Source organism: Macrobrachium rosenbergii, chromosome 52, assembly GCF_040412425.1.
Source record: "Macrobrachium rosenbergii isolate ZJJX-2024 chromosome 52, ASM4041242v1, whole genome shotgun sequence".
Taxonomy (NCBI): Eukaryota; Metazoa; Arthropoda; class Malacostraca; order Decapoda; family Palaemonidae; genus Macrobrachium; species Macrobrachium rosenbergii.
In genome coordinates this window covers 23,478,858-23,492,017 of record NC_089792.1, presented here as the reverse complement: position 1 = coordinate 23,492,017, position 13,160 = coordinate 23,478,858, and the positions used below count along the sequence as shown (strand labels likewise).

Here is a 13,160-nt window from a genome sequence, read left to right as displayed (position 1 = left end):
TCCAGCGAAAATAGTTACTGATACCATAAACGCCAGATGAATTTTTGGATACCCGGAAGAAGATATTCGAGCTCGCATTCTTCCTATCTTATTGAATGGAGAATCAGTATTTAACATTAAGACGTCACCGATATAAATGGACACGAGACAGTTGCAGAATTCTTTAAATAACCATCCGGGTGAAATGGGGCTACGGAAAATAAATGGAGATTGCTTTACACGAAGCTCTTTTCAGTCTCACATCCCTGGAGCTGCTACAGTATATTTTGGTTTGTGAAAAATGTAATGATTTCCGTTGCAAAAGTTATGCGTAACTGCGATTGGTTGCTAGTTAGTGTGTATCAGGTGTAAGATACTCAGTCATGTAATAGTCTAGTTACGGTAACGGATATTTCTGAAAAGAAAAGGCCGTTAAAACGTACGTTTCAGATTAAAAACTTAAGTTTAATATTAGGTTCAAATTTGATTTATTTATATGTTGCCGTTTCGTAGACGTTCATGCCTCTGTGTAAACAGAAAACAGATACAGGTCGCATCTTCAGGAAATTCCATCAATTTTAGAAAATTGATGAAATGATATCTGCAATTCACAGTGTTCATTAATCTTCCAGAAATGTGCATATTTTGCTTGTTATGACGTACACATATCTGAATTGTGCAATAATAATTTCGATAAAATAAATTCGCATCCGGTGATTCCCCCATTTCGCCGTGGTGAGCAAGATGTCATAATATCTGGTTCAGAATCAAAGAAAACGATTGTGTGAAAAGATGACAGAATTAAACTTTTGTGAAATATCCTTTAATTACATTAGAATTAAGCTTAAATTATCATTGATAATCACATTTTGATATCACATTGTATAATGTCAGTCATTTTCTATACTGGCTAAAGCTCGGCATCAAGTTTGCTGAGGAAAACTCTACGGGTTGTACCATCCCTGTTTCGATTTCTTCTTTTTGATACTGTGAAAGTTGACTCCTGCCAAATTGATACATCTCCGTAACTTGTTGGTTGGTTCATTCTGTCATTCATTGTAAAGAAAATTCGCTGTTTATGTACAAAAAAATTTTTGGTAATCTTGAAGAAAAACAACGTATCAAATACGAATTGAAACATTCAAATACGAACGATTTAACAAACATAAAATACCACAGCAGTTGTGGAGGTTTTGAATTTCTCATCTCTATTACTAAATGATATAGATATGTTTAATTCTTTATATATTTGTATTTTAGGTTTAAAAGTGTTTAATGGTTTAATCAGAAGCCACCTGAAAATCAGTATTATAAATAAAAAAAATTTTATAATACTTCAAAAATTCATTATTAGAAATGTAAATACATTCTTTGATGATTTTCAAGTCTCTTTGCGTCAATAGCCTAGGGACAGTCATTACTTCACTTTAGGTTCTAATCTCCACAAAAAGCATTGCTATCACTCCAGTCAGTTGGTTTTGCCTAATTATAGTGTAGCAAATGTAGAGTTAGACTTGAAAGTTCTTATTTTTCTCTCATTCCCTTTCTTAATCTTAAAACTCTTTTGATAAATATCGCTGTAGGTGATTATTAATTCATTTATGTATGTAAATATAAGTATAATATATGCAGTACGTATGTACGTATATATACATATATATATATATATATATATATATATATATATATATATATATATATATATATATATATATATATATATATATATATATATATATATATACAGTATATATAGCTATGTGCTTTTTTGCATTTTTATCATGGAAGCTATATTTTTTTCTGCCAAGGAGATTTTTATCCAATTTTTATGCCTGCAGATATTCCATGATATGATGTTTCAGGTGAAATCAATTTTTTCATCGATGGGACTCCAGCGCCTATTCTTACTAGCAGTTTATAAATCGATGACATTAATGGCTTTTACATTTTAACTGTTGCCTTTCAGGACATTTCACGTTGCTGGTTTTAGTACTGATTGCAATGCCTAGCTAATAATTGTATGTTTTATCTCATTTTGATATGACTGACAGTGGAGACTCGCAGAGAGCAGGTCCCTTGTCGGGATGGTCCAGCGGTCGAATGGGAAACAGTTCTTCTCGGTTCGAGGTTTGGCCATCGTGGCTCGGGTTCTTCGCTCTGCGGGTCTCTACGGGTACTTTTTTGGTCCTCATGATTTTTTTCTACTATAATTTATTGCATTTTGGTCCCCTAGTTATTAAGGTTGTTGAGACCTATTTGATAAAACCTACTAACAACAAGGTTCGATAAGTGACAGGACATTGTTATTTACCAATATATTCATATTTCAGTATTCTTTTGTCCCATTGATGCGACTACTTAATCAATGTCAGATGCAATTGCATGAATATTATATACAAATATTGCACATGGAGTAGATACACTCAGGTTCCATCACTTTTAAGTCACTGCTGAATCATGTTAAAGAATGACTTTATCTTCATTGTTCTTTGGGTGGGGAAAAGTTTTCATTCTGTCTAAAAGATCAGTTTAAAAGGTCATTTTAAATGCACAATGGGAGGTATATATATCACATCATTGTATTAAGTTCTTTCATTTTTCCTTAGTATTTGATTGAGTTAATGATATCAAAATTCATGTTTTAAGTGTAAGTTAAAGTTAAGAGTAACTTTTTAAAGTTTAAAAAAGTTAGGTTGCCACTCTGTAGGTTAGGATAGAGCTGGGGCGCCTGACCTGAGGTCAACTTACAGTGGCCTTGGCTTTGGAGTCCTTGCTCTTCCCTTGTCTGCAGGATGTGGACTTTTTCTTTCAGTTATATTTTGTTATTGTCAAAGACTATTTTAGACAATAAGGACTTTGTGTCACTAAGATTTGTTTGAAATGGACGCGTAACACAGAGCCTAACAAAGAGAAAGAATCCAGGCTTGCCTCATCCACCCTTCGTAGAAAAAATGGAGTCGAAATTTAGCCCCTGTGCCCTTTCCTACAAATGTCAGTTACAAGTAATAATCTGTTCATTTGAGAATATGCCAAACCAAGTTTCTCGGAAGCGGTTTTAACGCAGTATTTAAAAAGAAAGCTTCAGACAGATCTCTTTATCAGTTGCCCTGACCCCATCCACCCTCGCAAGTAACTCTCTCTCTCTCTCTCTCTCTCTCTCTCTCTCTCTCTCTCTCTCTCTCTCTCTCTCTCCAACCCAAGGCGTTTTTTCTTAAGAATAAGAACTTGGAAAAACATTTCATGTAGTCTCACCATCCTTTTTCCTTCCCTCCTCTCCGTAGTCCTTCCCTTTCTGAGACCATATTTTCCCATTTCATCCATAATCTGTTTGAAAAGAAGAATAAAGAAAAAGATGATAGAGGCACGCTTGGATGACTAGGCATATTGTTAAGCATCCATTTGAAAGAGATGTTAGTGTCGCCGAGACCTCAAATGATTGATGATGATGATGATGATGATGATGAATGCAGTAGTTATGTTTACGTTTGGGAAAATTGTGCGTTGTTAAGTAGCTCTTGTGTTTGAGAGGGTCCTGTGATGGTATTTGGCTGTGTCTTCCTATGACAGCGGTATGACATTAATAGCAGCGGATAGTGTTGGCCAAACTGTGGATCTGAGGATGCTTCGATCGTTCCGCGTCCTCAGGCCCCTCAAGTTGGTCTCGCGGCTGCCAAGTAAGTGTCCCGGGGACACGCTCTGCCTTCTACTACTGAAGCAACATCCGGTCCCTCCCCTCCCCCCATTGCTCGCTAGACAATAGTTACACCTTCGCTGTGGCGCTGTGGCGACGGTGGTGAACGTGGTGGCGGGGGGTGGCAGCAGATAGACACATTTAGCATAACAGACACACAGACAGAAAGACACAGACAAAGACGGACGCAGACTGCTCGCTGCCCTCTCCAGAGAGGCGAAGGCGACAGTAGCTTTTCAAAATTCAAACTCCATTCCTCCCTAAACGTGATGTATTTCTCCTTCAACGTCATTCATGATTGCCATTAATTACACGTTGATGTACTTACTGAGAACGCAGTATGGACCAATATCACGGCCAAATTTGTGGCTAGTTTAGTGGCAGTGCTTGGCCGTGTATTGGTCATGCTGAGTTTTGGGGAAAAATTATGGCCGCCATGAGGTAACATGACTTCGATGTTGGTTCAGTAAAGAGATGTTAGGTTTTCAGAAATGCTTCATCCGGTTAAGTTTCTTCTCTGATTTGCCATTTCTTTCACTGTAGATTCTTTTAGTTTGCAGTAAAGATATCTTTTTTTCATTTCAGTTTCTCATGTTGCAATAACTGACTCGTACTTTGATTTCCCTTCAGTAGCAGCTGGTTGACATATTAGTGTGCGCGCCTGCGTGCGCATATGTTCTTTTGTTTACAAAAAATAGAAGTGAGAAGTAGTCTGAGACAGATTGCAATAACCAGCGCATTGTGATGTTATCCTCATGGCGGTTCCTTCATCATTACGTGGCCTTTTATATTGGCCTCCTCTTCTTCCATTTTCCCTCCTTTGGAGTTATCCTGAAGGGATGACATGGAGTTTGTCATCTGTCTGTGGTGTCCTTTGCTTGCTGCCGTTGTTCTGCCCCCCTGCTTCTGCGACTACTGCTGCTACTGCGCGGCTGCGTGCTGTGCTAGTGGGTAGCTCGGCCGCGTGATGAATGAGATCTCCTAGAACTGGTAAATAGACACTATGTAGATGTAGTGGCGAGAGGATCTTTTCATTGCTCTGTGGGGGATTTAGATTATCATCCAATATTGCTGTTCATTTCAGTCAGTGTATTATTATTATTATTATTATTATTATTATTATTATTATTATTATTATTATTTCCTCTGTAGGGAGGACAGTGGACGCATGGGATCATATACCTATAGACCCTCATGGGAACAAATAGTCCTGGTTCCTGGTTAGTCATTCTATTGTTACTGTCACTATTACTATTAGCTTTGGGTACATGTACTACTGCTACTACTACTGCTACTACTACCACTACTACTACTACTACTACTACTACTACTACTACTACTACTACTACTACTACTACTACTACTACTACTACTACCACCACCAGTTGATGATGATGATGATGATGATGATGACACAAATAGAAATACTCAATCTCTGTCTCTCCATTTTGAGTGTCTGAGAATGATTACTTACTACTTTCTTAGCTGGTCCGAATGCATTATGAAACCTGTAGACCATTGACTGACAAACTATAGGTATATAGGTATATAGATCACAAAGTAGTAGTGCCGACGAATATTAGTGGAATCAAATTTTTACCTTTAACAATTTTCTTTAACTAACCCGCTATTCGCAGCCTTCGCTTATTTTGAATCATGGTAGACGGAGTAGTCGTGCAGGCACTACCAAGCAACGTGTGTTATTTATTGCCCTTGTTGTCCCCCCCCCCGGGGGTACTGTATTGCCCCTCTTTCTTTTTTTTTTTTTAAACCCCGGGTCCAACCCCCATCCCCCTTCCTCAACTATTTATTGCAGCCTGACCTTTGGGTGTATCTTCGCCCCCTTTCCCGCCATGATACCTGCCATCCTCCATCCTTCCCCGCCTACCTCTCCCAAGTAATCTATCTCCTGCCTCTTGCCTCCTCCTCCTCCTCCTCCTCCTCCTGCTGTCGTCAAGTGAAATACTAATAATTTTACAGTATTTCTGTGTCGCTTTTACCTATATCGTACCTCCCTTGCCTCTCCTCGCTATTTTTTTCCTCTACAGAAAAGATCTTTATAAAACGATAAGCCCTTCTGCCTCACTTCTCGTCGCTTTTCTGCCCTGCTCCTCTTCCTCTTCTTCTTCTTCTTTCTTTCCTTGGCTATTATCCTTCCCATCCTCTTTATAGCCACTCCCTTCTCCCGGCCATCTCTCTTCTCCATGCCTTTTCCTGCCCCCTCACCTCCCCGTCTCTGGTTTTCACTGATATCTAACGAATTTTTCATAGATTTTAGAAGTGACTGTTCTTTCAATGAGTTTAGTCTATCTATTACTTAGAAAAGTAGTTGTGGAAACCTCATAGCCAACATTAGTGTGTAGCTACGGTCTTTATCCTTGCTTTTCAGATTCATCACGCAATTTATCTCGGACCCCTTAGGAGTAGACTTAAGAACACTGAGAGCAATCCGAGTTCTAAGGCCACTAAAACTAGTATCAGGCATACCGAGTAAGTAGCCAGTCCTAGATCATTGAGAAACACACAGACACACACTGACACATACGACACATACACGCACACACTCACATGCACGCACATTCATGCATTTGTACGCACTCACAAAGATTCCTTCATGCACAACACAGAAGTCAACACTATCACACACACACACACAAACACACACACACACACACACACACACACACAGACAGACAGACATACACAACACCCCTAAGTGCTGTCTTACGTCTATCATCTATGACATGTTAGCCGTATGTTTGTGTGTTTTGGAATCCTTTGCTTCTCCTAAGTTCAAGGTTAATCTTTTTTATTTAAGTTTTTGGGTTGCTGCTGATGACATGCTGCCGCTGCTGCTGCTGCTGCTGCTGCTGCTGCTGCTGCTGCTGCTGTGCTGCTGCATATTGAACAAAAACAAAATGCCTGCTTGTTCCCTCTTTTTAAATGCCAATGCCAAAGCCACGCTAAGCCAGAGCTATGTCCCTTTCTCCCTTTAAACGTTTTGGAAACGACCCGCCTACTTGCTTCCTTCAGACTCCCTGTAATGTATCTATCCCCCCATGACCTAGGTTCATTGTGTTTTAGTACTGTATTCAAACAACTACAGAGAAAAAAGGATTAAAATCAGTTAAGGAAAGACGCTGACACTCTCATGTTATCAATTGTATGTTTTGGAGTAACGATCCTGGCCATGATAATGATTCATTTATTCGCCCCATAACGCCCGTGACCGGGCCAGGCTGCCTCCCGTCTTGCAGCAGCTACAGTAACGATGACCCCCAAATGTCACAGAAGGCCTCCGCTTCTATTATTCACCATTTCTTATTCACTGATCCTTAGATTTCAGTCAGTGGAAGTGGAGCATTCTCACCCGTAAATTTCCCATAGTGTAGGAACTTTTGCTGTTACTACTTTTATCACTAATATTATTATCATTATTATTGTTATTATTATCCTTCTTGTTCCTCTTACTCTTATTATGATCACTCTGAAGTGTTTCAATAAAGCTTTTAGAACTTTCTTTTCCTTTGGCATTTTTGTGGTGATGATGATGATGATGATGGTGTCATTCTTTCACTTTTGCATAGTAGTGTAGTAGACTTTTTTTTTCATTTCTCTTCTAGATATTTTTTACATCCATGCACAATTTTTGCATGTGGATAAGTAGTGTATACTCTCTCTCTCTCTCTCTCTCTCTCTCTCTCTCTCTCTCTCTCTCTCTCTCTCTCTCTCTCCCTTTTTTTATTATGTCTGTTTTAGATATATTTTTCCATGAATTTTCAGTGCTTCTGCGGAGCCCCTTTTGCCTGTTTCTTACGCCAATTCTTACATGGACCATTTTTATTATACGTATGTAAGTCAAAGGAAAGTTTGTAGTTTTTCATCTTAGTGTTAAGACATTTAGATAACCTGATTCTAATAATCACTGGACATTCTTCCCTCTCTCTCTCTCTCTCTCTCTCTCTCTCTCTCTCTCTCTCTCTCTCTCTCTCTCTCTCTCTCTCTCTCTCTCTCTCTCTCTCAGTTATGTTAAATCAGCTGGTTTATCAACTCCTTACATAAAAAGTTTTTATATATTACTATGATTTCCCCAACTCTCTCTCTCTCTCTCTCTCTCTCTCTCTCTCTCTCTCTCTCTCTCTCTCTCTCTCTCTCTCTCTCTCTCTCTCTCTCTCTCAAGCGTACCAGTTGTCACAGATCAACAGGAGACAGTCGTCACAGATGTATGTCAAATTTTAGATCATATTAGCCACTGGTGAGTTACAATGAGGTGTCGGAAATGTTTGTTTTATCTGGCCGTTCGATTGAATTCTTTGCAGCGATTAAGTGATATTTAGGAGTGTCAAAACTTTGGAAGGTAAATGGAACCTCGAAGCAGAACAGGGCAGTCCTGCTATACTTAAGAACTCTCAAGTTGTGCTCATTATCAAAACATTCAATTCCTTTTCAGCACCAGAAAATTCACCTGACTTTCGACACTGAAACATTCACGTTGCCTACAACCTTAAAATATTCGCTTTGCTTGTCAGGTCTGGACACTGAAGTTGTGGAGGACATCAGAAAATTCAGGTCACATTCAGTGCTTAGCCATTCGGTTAGAATCTTTCTTTTGAACTTTACTTTTATGATCATCATCACTGTACTAAGGTTCTTTTTTTTTAGCATCTGGACATTTAGTTTCTCTTCAACATCAAACTATTCGGTATCGAATCATTAAAGTTGCTTCTTGTATTGGACCATTCAGTTGACAAAACAAAAATGACATCTGCAACAAGGACAGTTCTGTACCAGAGCACTGAGGTTTCTTTCGGTGTCTGGCCTTTTGGCATCAAACCGCCGAAATGTTTTTGGACAACTGACCCTTTGGCATCTTTCGACATCCGACCTCACAGCATCCAAAAAGTTGGTTTTCAGCATCTGGTCATTCTGCTTCTAAACAAGAGGGAGGTACTGAAGTTCAGTTCAAGAAGGGTAAGATGCCCTCACCTGATTCTCCTAATGTCTCTCTTTATATCTGTCTCTGTGCGTACATGTGCCTGTTTGTGCTTGTGTAAGTGTGTGAGTTTAAATTCATACATTGGGGCGACAGTAACGTGTATGTATGAAGTTGTATGCATTTCAGGAAATATATGTTCAAGTTTGCGCAGACGTTATTCCGAGTTTGTGTATTCAACGTTACAGACTGAAAGGTTTTCTTGATTCAGATGAATTCATTCATATGAATCAAGCTTATATGTGTGAGTTTTATGCAAATGATAATCATTGTTTTGACTCATTCACTATATATTGGTGGTATACTTGAGATCGTCATAACGCATTGTCTGTAATTGTTTAGTTTAATTCATTCATATATATATATATATATATATATATATATATATATATATATATATATTAAATATGTATATTTTATATATATATATATATATATATATTAAATATATATATTTTATATATATATATATATATATATATATATATATATATATATATATATATATATATATATATATTACAGATAGGTGGTCAGACTAACAAAAACGATTTTTAATGTATTTATTTCATATAGCAAAAACTTAAAGGAACCCTACGTATGTAGGTAGAATACGGCTACAGGTGTTCCATATCATAGGCTTTAAGTAATTTTAGTTAGATAAGGTTAACTTGAGGCTGACATGTTAATATGAGATGGTTTTGAGCGGAACGGCTGGTTGGATTAAATTAAGCCAGCCATATACCAGCACGGGTCTTTAGCCAAAGTGGAAAGGCGTTGAAGGGGATAACAGGCCTTGTTTGGACCTCTGTCCTCTAAAAGCCAGTTAATACTATCTTGGTCTAGAGGCCTTTGGTCAGTTTGTATGCCCTAAAATTTAACATTTTCCTGTTATTTCTTTAATCAGAAATTAATGCTCTAGTAAATATCTGGAAACCTAATCAAGATTTATTATTATTATTATTATTATTATTATTATTATTATTATTATTATTATTATTATTATTATTATTGCTGTTGTTTTTGCTGATGTAAACTTTGGTAATTATTTGTCAATTAAATATAAGTCATTTATCATTTTTCTCTTTAATATTCCATTAGAGGTCACTCCACCTTAATTTTAAATTATACCACTGTCTGTTTATGTAACATCAGGAAGTTTATTTGAAAGTTGATTTTGAAAAGCTACTAATCCACGTTTAGTTCTCTGGTTTAATTGTGAAACATATGAAGGTTGCTTTTTATCTCTTTATGATCCATGTTTTTATCAGTATATCGGGGAATTAAGATTTGATAGCATGCTTCAAAGCATAAAAATTGATGCTCGAATTTCAAAACAGGACAAGACTGAAAACTGAATTCAGAAACGAGAAAAGCATCTTAAAGACATATATATGTTTAAATACACACATATATATATATATATATATATATATGTGTGTGTGTGTGTGTGTGTGATTCTCCTCCATCTGTTGGCTAGGGGACAGATGTGACCGTGGCTAATTCAACTGCATTACCTTGACACATCTGTATATTTTATGTAAATGGTGTCACTTATCAATAAGAAATCAGAGCTGCAAGGTCGCCTCTAAGACCTTGACGAAAAGATAAGTATTTTTTAGCCATGCTTGGGTGAAATTCCACTTGGCTTCTATAAATTTCATTGTAATAGATGATGTTAAGTTTCAGAAATGAAACAAAAGTATACCGTATAAATTCCTTCTGGCGCCGAGGAAAATAGTAAGCAGTTCACTTCATTTAAGAGTTATTCATGTTTGATGATGCTATTTTCCATCTAAATAGTGGAACCATTCTGTATCTACCTAAAAAATGTCCTCTTTTCCAGTTTTTTCATTCCACAATCCATTTAAATGAGTCTCAAATGCTCTTGTCTTGTGTAGACTCTTTGGGAAAGTTTGGAAGGTCGTTTGCCGGATTGACTGTTTGAGGAGTCACTCGTCCCCATCTCGGCAAATTATTTATCAGTCAATTTTAAGGCCCCTTAAAAATGATTAAGTTTGCAAATACTGTAGAGTCAAGTGAATTATATGATCAAAATAACTGAATTGTGATAGTGTCAGTTCAATAGCAGAGAACTGATAGATTCTTTACATGCTGTAGGTCACTCTTTGGTTGTCTTCAGAAATAAGTTTAAAGCAAAGTCTATCTGTTTAATTTATTTATCTATCTATCTATATATATATATATATATATATATATATATATATATATATATATATATATATATATATATATATATATATATATATATATATATACTATATATAATTTATATATAATATGTGTGTGTAATATATACTGTGTATACATTTATAAATATATATAAATATATATATATATATATATATAGATATTGCGTATATATATATATATATATATGTATTTTTATATAAATGATATTAATGACCATGCCTAACGTAAACGAATAAGTCCAAAATGAAACTTCAGTAGCTATGATGAAGAGAAGGACTAAATACTGCACATATTTGTTTAATTGTTCGAAGCAGTCCCAGTAATTTGCATTAGGTGTTCTTTCCAAGAATTCCTCAAGTGAGACGAACACAAAAAAGAAAATGGTGAATGCAGTGATAGTCTCAGTTACATTTTGATGAAAATATCTGGAAATTGAAAGGGTCATAAATAGGTAGTTAACTGAGACAAGGAATAAAGTCCTCAGTATAAACTGGGGCTAACAGAACCTGCGTTAGACTGTCGAATGCCTTAAACATATTTAGAGCTGCCACGAAAGATTATCCCAAGATCCATCAGCAGACAGGAATCGAATTCAGATTTTTTTTAAAAGTAGAAACTGGTGGGAGAGAGAGAGAATTTGAGTAACCAGTGAGGCAGTTAGCAGGAACATATCGATCACCCTTCTTTTGGAGGGCTGAACCAGTGCATGTCTCAAAAAGCAGAAATAAGAGGAAGGTTGCTATTAAAGTAAAACTGTTTAGTGTTTAGGTTGATGCCAGTACTGTGTAGGCTGCATTTCATCATCCAGGCAAGTTATGTTCTATATAAAAACGTCATGAATGCGCATCAGCATGGCAACATTTCATCTCTGAAGCTTGCACCATTACTCACATAGGCTGGTTTAATCAGAAGTGTATTTGTATTCCAAACCAGCACGTTTGCTATTCCATCAATGGACAAGTTTGTTCAGATAGTACGATAATGTTTGCACAAGATATTGAAAGAAAGAATGCTCAGCACTCACTGCAGAGTTAAAGAATTGCATCTGATTATACATTATACATATATATATATATATATATATATATATATATATATATATATATATATATATATATATATATATATATATATATAAAATAAATGTGTGGGTGGTGTTTGTGCATGTCTACAGCATTTGAGATTTGTGAGTATACACTTCGTTCACGTTCGACCGTCTGTTCATCCATAATGAATGTATGCATAGACTTACTGTATGTATGCGTTTGTGTGAGTGTGTGTGTGTGTTTGTGGAACTTTCCTCTTTGAAGTGCAGTCCTCTATGGATGAAGGTCACACCCCTTGTCCTTCTCTGCGTTTCTCATTGATATGGTAGGGGTGTCTTCGCCAGAATTTTTATGTCTTCCGCTTGACTTCGAGTAATTCCTGAACTGGGCGTTGCTCAGAGTTGTTAGTTCTGAGAGTGGTGTGGTGGATAAAATTCTTGTGTCGAAATGTAACTATACTTGGTTGTGAAATAACAATCAAAATTATCTTGAGACAGAGAGAGAGAGAGAGAGAGCTTTCATTATTGGTGGACGTTTGACGCAGACCAAATGTCTCTTCTCTTGTCTGTTTTGGTGCTGTCATGACATCAGCCGTTTTGAACTCTTGTCATTGTGTCAGCCTTTGAAGGCGGCAGACCCAAAACTTGCAGAATGTTTTACCCAATCATCTTGTGATGTACCAGATTACGAGACGGATTCAATTTAATAATTTTCCCATTTTTGATATTGCATGTTTCATTAGGTACCGCCCATTCTATTAAAAAAAAAAAAGTTTGATACATCATAATTTGATTGCACAGATTTGTTCATCTTTGTTTTGTGGTAATCCATGGGGTCTGTTTATTATAAAATGCTCTTAACGTTCATGAAGCGCTTAGCCCTAAGCCCGCGATCAGAAGCTCGCTCTCTCCCTCTCTGTCTCTCTCTCCTTCCCTTTCTCTAGTTTCTATCGCATCTTGTTGGCATGGAGACCAGATGCTGAGGGGAGTTGTCGGATGTTGCCATGAGTGAAATTTTCCATGAACACTTTTCTTGTATCTCTCAAAATCCATGTTTTGTTTTTCTCAGATTTGTTAGCATCCAGTGCACAGTGAGGTTCAAAGTCATCTTTTTAGCCACTAAAAGGTTTGGTACTGAAGTGATGATTCCATCTTGGTTTACGTTCTGTTCTCTAAGTCAAACCAAATGTAAATGAAAGTCTGTCCTTCGTCGAGAACCTCAAAATCTTGCGTTGTTA

At 36.9% G+C, this 13,160-nt stretch overlaps 1 protein-coding gene across 1 annotated transcript in view; it reads left to right on the top strand.

The window, feature by feature from the left end:
* LOC136833754 (voltage-dependent calcium channel type A subunit alpha-1-like) overlaps nt 1–13,160 on the top strand; it is a 1,031,224-nt gene that overhangs the window by 781,031 nt on the left and 237,033 nt on the right. Inside the window, 1 exon segment of the mRNA XM_067095975.1 lies at nt 3,547–3,653. Within this exon segment, the coding sequence (XP_066952076.1) occupies nt 3,547–3,653 (107 nt within the window).